This window comes from Macadamia integrifolia, chromosome 10 (assembly GCF_013358625.1).
Source record: "Macadamia integrifolia cultivar HAES 741 chromosome 10, SCU_Mint_v3, whole genome shotgun sequence".
Classification (NCBI taxonomy): domain Eukaryota; kingdom Viridiplantae; phylum Streptophyta; class Magnoliopsida; order Proteales; family Proteaceae; genus Macadamia; species Macadamia integrifolia.
In genome coordinates this window covers 26841897-26850345 of record NC_056566.1, presented here as the reverse complement: position 1 = coordinate 26850345, position 8449 = coordinate 26841897, and the positions used below count along the sequence as shown (strand labels likewise).

Genomic DNA, 8449 nt, shown 5'->3' with positions numbered 1-8449 from the left:
TAGAATACAATGACTCTCAACAAGCAACAGTACATTATATATATATATATACTCCAAATAGCGGTTCGACCCATCGGGTCACGGTCAATCCGGTCGAACCATACGCCCCCGCACCCCCATACGAGATCAGTGATGGGCTGATAGGCCCAAGCCCTCTGCTTCCATCACAGATCTCAGAAAAATTCCCATTCGGGTCGCCACCAAAATATGTCGGATCGGGTCAATCTTCAAAACGGGTCAAGAATTCGAGACAAACTTAACAAATAGTGATCATCATGGTTGGAGGTTGACTAACATCGGGAGGTTTCTATGAAGAAGTTTCAGGTGCAGTACATGATTAAGTAACAAATGAGAGCTCTTCTACAGCATTTTATAACCACATATTGTAATGGTTAGAGATTTGTGAAAGCCCTTTACAACACACTGCACGATCCTTCTCCCATAACCCTATCAGTTGCTTCTAAAGTGGCTTTTCTCTTGGAACATGACTTTAGATGCCCAACAGCTTTTCATGGCCTTATGAATGCTTGTTAACCTTGAGAAATATCCTATGACCATTTGCACTATTCTAGTGATTGGCATATGTATGCTGCAGTATTTGTTTTACCTGAAGTTTCCATTTTGTGTTTCTAATTTAACTATTCCTCTTTATCTTTCTCAAGCTTGGATATTTTGTCATCTTCTCTACAGAGTAGTGGGTCAACCTTGAGTTCCATTGTATATACTCAAAGCAAGCCTTCTGAATAGGATTTCAGTTTATTGAAGTCCAAGAGTGTTCCTTCAAGAAGTGAAGTGAAATGCGTACTTGATTTCTGCAGAAGAAAATGAATGATATTCTGATGGGTATTCTTCGGGTCCAACCTTCAATTAACATCCACAGAATCTCGAAGAATGACCACTTTGTAATAGTTCTAAGTGATGGTTTATTTGACTTCTTCAGCAACGACGAGACGCTAAAGTTTATTAACACCTATATTTTGAGCAACCCATTCAGTGATCCTGCAAAGTTCTTGCTGGAACAGATTGTATCAACAACATCTAATAGTACAGGTACACTTAAACATAAATATAATTTCCAGGTTACTTTGTTGATTGATGAATAAAATAATTCTCACTTCTCTTAGTTGCTTTGGGTGGGCATAATTCTAGACTTATCTATTATTAGGTAGCTTGGTCACAATACTGTGCTGCTTTTCAATGCATCGTGATACCAAAACTGATGAGTGACCAAGAGATATATAGGTCTTCACTTGCTTAGGTGATCTTTTTTGGTTCAGACAACATTCATATACATAAATTTGACATATAATTTATTAATAAGGCTCCATTTGGTTCGAAGTAAAATGTTCTAAACAACATTAATTTACTAGAAAACTGAGTGATTGCATCATAAAGAAACCAAAGCTGCAAAGAAGTTACCAAGCACAAGCAAACAGCCCAGGACCAAACATCATTTGTAAAAGATGGTTCCCCCACCCCCTTTTCTTCCAACCTGTCTTACCCTTCTCATTCTTCATATGTCAAGTATTTTATGACATAAAATGGCTGCAAAAATCAAATCCAAAATTTGGAAAGAAAAGCTATAATGGGACCTGATAAGAAAAATTTTGATATTGGAGAAACTGTGTGATGCATAATCCACTTTGAGCAGAGACCATTCCCTTCAATGCCATTTCATTAGATGAGCTCAAATTATGATTTTTTTTTTTTTTAGGGGTGGGGTGGGGGGGGGGTGGAGGGGGGTTGTATTTTTTGACTTTCTCAACTGTGTTTCTACAAGAACATTGTGGAGAACAACTTACAAAGCCTTACACCAGCTACTACACTACAGGTTGGCTAGATGAATCCTACTTTGTGATTCCTCCTATTTAGGCCATCAAATCCTTGACCTCAACAATCTCTTTTCCCCATCCTATTGTGCAGATGACTCAAACTAAATCACAGTGCATGCCTTTATATGTTATCCTTCATTGAAAAGAAGAATTAGGTTGATGGTTAGACAATGTCTATCCCCTAAACTTGTCAATCTGGACAGGTTCATTCCATGGTGACCTTTTTATTTTTTCCTTCCATCACAATCATCATTATCATTGACATTATTACACCACCTTTCTTATAGTCCTTATTATATTTAAAAGAAGACTCATAGGATTACAGGAATGATGACACTTAACTTTTGAAAGAACCAAGTTGAACCCCATAGTTATCCTCATACTCTGGGTTATGTGATCTTCGTGTTATCTGTATTCTGTATAAACTTGGATTGGACCTTATACCATAAAACATTGCAGGTATTACATCATAGATTTGGCTTGGTAAAGAAGGTGGGTTTGAACTTTCAAAGAATCTGGTTCTTGGGAGGAAATTGCCCACAAGATGAGTGACAAGTGCCCTGAAATGGAGATGATATCTCATAAGATAAATTAAACGTAATATGCTGATCCATTTGCTTTTTTGGTGAGGATTCCCAATTTCCCTGGTCAATGTTCTTCTCCCTTCCAAGTGGGCCAGCAAAAGTCATTACAATTTACAATCCCATGTCACATGCTTTTGATCAAGACTCTTTTTTTCTCAGCACTCTAGCCATTCTAGCTTTGGAAAGCAGAAAATTTTATTTTTTTGATACATGAACATCTCTATATAGCTTCTTCCTTTGAATGAGCTACCATTCTAAAATTATTTTTTATCATTTTTATCATGTTTTTTCGCCCCAGTTCGTTCCAAGTTATAGGTTTGGATCAGTCTTATCAGTTGATCTGATCGATTTCGATATTTTTATAGTTTCTAAAATCGAAACCACAACCGAACCAGTAAGGATTTCGGTTGGTTCAATGAATTGGTCTGATTTTTTACACCCTTAACCTTCTTTGTGTTCTTCAAAGGGGCTAAACTGAAGAAGACCAAGGACATATCCAAAATTTTTTTTACTGGTTCTACAAAATTTCTAAGCCAACTTTGTACTGTTTGATGCACAAAATAAAAAATGCAGAGCAACTGCTTTTAGGGTATTAGAAAAGCTAAGATGATGTGGGGGAGTTAATTGGCCAGAGGCCTTCTTGGAAATTTCCCATGTCACCTTTACCCAAGAATAGGAATATTTAATCTTAATAATTGAATAGAAGTACTAGTATGAGCAATTGGTCCTTCCTTTTTTAGATTCTATCAACCATACCCTCTCGAAGAATGGACTTTCCCAACTTAATTTCTATTCCTTCCTTCCCAAATTTGGTGTCAGTTGCTTGGTGGAAAGATGCCTTCTCGTATTTCTTGTCATTAAACTTGAAAAGAAAAGAACCCAACTAGTTATTTTAATACATTATGCAGCAAACCCAGTACAGAACCACATTCCATGCACCCTCTTATAGTCTTGGATTCTATTTTGCCACATGGCAAACTCGAAGACCTTGAGATCTATATATACATAAATTTCAGTTTAACTTGTAACCAAGACCATAGTTTTAGTTTAACTTGTAACCAATGCGAATACAGTTAGAAGCTCCTTTTGGGTTACCTTTGAGCCAATCAAAAATAAAAGGGATTCTAAATCACATTCAGGTGGCTTAAGAGAATAAGAATTTAGAAGATCATCTTTTAAGGGAATTGGTGATATAAGCTATTGGTATTCAATTTGATTACAGTATATCAAAAAAAAAAATTCTCTCTTTTTCTCTTATCTGGGTATACTGTGCATGAAAACTGAAAAGAGCAATGATCCACAGTGAATATTCCAATCCAACCGATTCCTCCACCCATGAACCGAACCGGCTAATCTGATCCAGATCGGTCTAATTTGCCCAATTCACCCCCTGCAACTTTAAGAACCAAGACCTCATTTCTTATGATTTTTCCCTCATTTGGTCAACTGACATATTCAAACTTGAGGAGATTAGCTCATCCTGTGGGGAACTTTGGATTTCTGCAATTTTTAAATTTTTCTAAATGTTTTGACCAGTTTATAGGCTAATCAAACCACTTTTTTTGGTTCAGTTGGAAGAATTGGTCGATTCCAATTCCTGCTGGTTTGATTCATAATTAGATCAGAATCGACAGGAACCGATTGCAGTCCTGGTTTTATGTTTTACAAAGTTGAGTGACATCACACCCTGATTTGATTTGGTTTATTAAGAGCTGATTAACACTGTAACAGTCAAATTAAAATAATCATAGATCACGTCAACGAGATTTTCTTTTCTTTTCCTCTCTAGTCTCTACTATTAAGTAGATCTTTGCTTTTTGGGTTCCCTTCCCACCTAACAAGGGGGAGAGAAATACAGGTTATAAAGAAAGAATAAAAGAGGCAGCAGCATTTGTACAAACCTCTCTCTCTCTCTCTCTTTCTCAATTTTTTTCTTTTTTGTGGTAAATTCTCTCTCTCTAAATTGGCTATATCGATATTGATACTAATACTTGATTGATTGCTTCTATATCCGTGGTATCGAAACAGGAAAGTGCAAGCCTGATATGGCCGATCCATATCGATATCAGTGACCAGTCCAATCTAGACTTGAAACTTCAAAGGTAGTATTAGGCATTGGATTAGTGAAATGAAATGTGTTAAGTTTGTCTCGAATTCTTGATCTGTTCTGAATAATGATCTGCTCTGACATATTTTGGTGGCGATTCGAATGAGTTTTTTGAGATCTGTAATGGAAGCAGAGGGATTCCTCCCGATCGACCGCGACCTGATGGATCAACCTGCAATTTGGAGGAGTATATAATGTACTATCGTCTTATTAATCAAGTTATTGTAATTTAGGGTGCTTTTCGAGCGAGGGTCTTAGAGCAAATTTTTTCCCCACTATTTGGGTGTAATCTCTCTTCCACATAGAAAAACATTTTCTTTTTCACCAGAGGACGTAGCACAACACATCGATGTATGAACCTCATTAAATCTCTGTGTTGTGCAGATATGTCTTGATTTATTTTCGTATATAACGACTAAACCCGAAACCAAAAACCCTTTGCCTTTATTAGTTATATTCTCCACTCCATAATCAAATTCTCCTATACACACAAGAAAAAAGAGGAGTAAAAGAACCATACAACTAGGATTTATACTTTTAAAAGAGCAATCAAAGTTCAAGAGCATTATCAAGGACCTAAAACCCTTCTTTTTGTCTTTTACTCTCCATCTTAGCCTAAATCTCCTTTAAAGTACGAGGATAATTATGCTTGAAGAGCACGGTTCAAAGTATCACTATCATATCGGTCAATGCATATATACGATAGCGATACTACAATAGTAGCGATAGTAACAATATAAGAGAGTAAAATGGTCCAAAAACTAGACACCGATTTTATTTGGGTAAAACAGTCCAATCTATATCAGTATCTGCCAAGACTAATATGATACTATATTGATACTTCAGATTTTTTTACTCAAACTCAAAACCTCCTAGTGAGCAGACTTTTTTCTCACCACAACTCACCGTCTATGTTAGGTAATTGTTGTTAATACCCAAGATCATGTTAGAGAGAGAGAGAGAGAGATACTCCCACCGACAACTATTCATTACAAGGAGAATGACATTTTGAGCAAACCAAGTAGTTAAAAATGCTAAACAAGGATTAACTATCATAACCCCCAAAACAAAAAACCAATCTTATTGGTTCATCAACTCTAATATTCCTTAACCATCCATGTACATTGTTACAAAAAGGTACAAAACCACTATACGATAAGCTTAAGTTAAGCTAAACTTTAATCCCTCATAAGGTGAAGTTCCATGGCCGGAAAACCAACATTGATTGCCGTGATTTCCGGTACGCCGAGCGAGCAGTCGAACCGCCGGTCACATAACCACGCAACCATTCGGGTTCTCATCGCTGAACATCTCGAAAGAATCCGAATCCGACGACTGCCGTGGCATTGAGTAAGATTCCGCCGATGTGTACGATTCCGCAGACGTGTACGCATATGAATACGGCGGTGGGTTAGCGTAGTAGGAGGATGCACCGTAGCTGGAGTTAGGATACGCCGTATGGTAATTCACGGCGTATGCAGGGGAAGCCACGTAGGTAGTATAGGAGTATGGTTGCTGACGTGGAGGGCTGACATTGATGGACACCGGAGTTGGAGTTGGGGTTGGACCCGAATGGACCGGACCAGATGCAGCGACTGATCCAGTGTTTGCAGCTGTAGCGCCGGAAGTTTCACCTCCGCCTTCGTTGTTGGCGAAATTGACCTTTTTCGCCTTCTTCTTCTTCTTCTTCTTCTTTTTACCTCCATTGCCACCGCCGCTTTTCTCAGTTGCAGAAGCAGCTCCTCCGTCGTCGCTTTCACTGCTTTCTCCTTCTGGATCCACAACTTGGGAGTGATTGCCGGCGGGAGAATTCTCTACCTTCTTTCCTTCACCTTTCGCCGCTTCTTTGCACTGAGCGCCGCCGTTGTTTTTGGTGTTTGCTTCGCTACTTTTGCCGGCGGTTACGTCTTCACTTTTCTCAGTATCGGAGGAGGCAGTTTTGGAATCAACGTTCTCTGGGGATTTGTTCTCACCCTCGGCACTTTGTTTCTCGTCATTCTTCCCCTTTCCTTTTTTCTTCTTCTTCTCAGCTTTCTCAGGCCAGAGCTCCGCGTGCTTCCCTGTTTTCAGAAGCTTTCTGATCAGGGTCTCAGCATCGACGTTTCCGGTCACTATAACTTTTTGTTGCGGCGAATCGATCGTTGTTGTGTAAACCCCTGAAAAATAGTATAACCACAATATAACAGCCAAAAAAAAAAACGAGTTATTGCGTGATTTAGAAGAGAAAATTTGTCTACAAAGAAAACCCAGATGAAATAGGACCGCAATTAGAAGAAACTGTCGAGTGAAACGAGGGTTTCATCGTTCGTACCTTCGATTCCCTGAAGCACCTTCTTGACCTTTCTCTTGCAGCCTTCGCAGTGGATGGATACTTTCAAAACCCATGTCTGGAAAACCCCAAAACAGAGATTTAGAAACACCAAAGAAGTTGAAATTGGTGGAAACGAAAGCTACAGAAATAGTTATTCATTACCTGGTATTTCAGGGGTTCGAAAGCTTCTTCAGTTGGTTTTGTCGCCATGACCGAGATAGAGATCGGTTTCCGAGCTTTGAAGTTGATGAGAAAACCTGGAAAAGAGGAAACGTCTCGACTGTGTGAAAACGTTTAAAGAGGAGGAATGAAGTGCGAGAGATGGAGAATTTAATTAACTTCTTTCCATAGAGTAGCGACCTTTTTAAAAGATAGGTTTAGTCTTTATAGAATGTAGAGAGTGCGAGAGAGATCTTTCAGAGGGGACTGAGAGTATAAAAGGTGGGTTCTCGTGGAATGGTGACGGCGTGTGTGATGTGTGAAGAAGCGACAGCGAAGGAGAAGCTGAAGGGCCGAATATATTGAGGATCGTAACCATGAGAAGACCAAAATGACAAAATTACCCATAATTGTTCTTCCTCTTTTCTCCTTTCAGGAAATGATTAATCCGACTTTTCCAGTATCTGGTTTTCTCCTTTTGTATAATTAAAAAAAAAAAACACTCCAATAAGTAATTTCACACAATTGAACAAATATACATGATTGTATGGTTTAATATGGTTTAAATTCGATTTGATTTGTTACCAAAAAAAATATATATATTTGATTTGATTCGGTTCGATTGATTTAGATTGGTTACACTTTATTCAATCGATCCAAACAAATGATTTTTCATTTAAAACCGAATCAATGAAATTTCATTTTTCAAAAGCAAAATTCAATTAGGTTTTAAATGGTCGTTCTTAAATTTGATTGTGGTCGTAAATTGACACCCTTAAATTGCTTTATGTGGATTAATGATATGGCAGTTTTGACTATTGTGGATATCAAGAGAATGGTTAAGATTTTTCATTTATCAAATTTTATACTTAAATTCTATCGTATAGCCTCTTCTTTGCACTTGTTGCTAATCTTGAAAGTCTAAGGCTCTAAGCTGACATGCAACTTTTGCTAGTCTTTGATTTTTGAAAGCTTATTTAGCTACTTAGCTAATTTTTTTTTATTTTTTTAAGAAAAATCCAATTGAGTTGAAAACTTGAAACATGAACAAAGAAAATTTAAGTCTACTTCTTTACAAAATTTCAGTCTTCATCAAACCTACCATGTGGTACAAATATGTGAATTGTCCATAAAACTTAATCCTTGTGTCGAGTGGCCCCAAGGGGTGAAGGATTGAACCAAGACTTCGCTTCTTGAGATATGATCCATTGTCAATTGTAAATGTTATAGGAAAAAGTCTTTTGTCATCTACAATGAACAGAGAATATCTTTGTCAATTATGATATGACCTGCCGAGGACTGAAATTCTGGATGTATGTTCTATCATTAAACTCCCACCCTTTATTACACGTTAAAAATGGAGATACGTATTTGAAATTAGCTTCCTCTTCCTTATATCGTCAAAAAAATTCCTTTTAAACCAAATGCTAAGCATATTTTCATTTTTTTTTTTTTT

General features: G+C 37.6%; 1 protein-coding gene across 1 annotated transcript; it reads right to left on the bottom strand.

Moving 5' to 3' along the window:
- Window positions 1–5473: 5473 nt before the first annotated feature.
- Window positions 5474–7323, bottom strand: LOC122090689 (heavy metal-associated isoprenylated plant protein 35-like). Its single transcript, XM_042660358.1, has 4 exons — window positions 7195–7323; window positions 6997–7091; window positions 6835–6910; window positions 5474–6679 (listed from the first exon to the last, which is right to left on the bottom strand). The coding sequence occupies exons 2-4, from the start codon at window positions 7042–7044 to the stop codon at window positions 5793–5795; spliced, it is 1011 nt and encodes a 336-aa protein (XP_042516292.1). The 5' UTR covers window positions 7045–7091; window positions 7195–7323; the 3' UTR covers window positions 5474–5792.
- Window positions 7324–8449: the final 1126 nt, after the last annotated feature.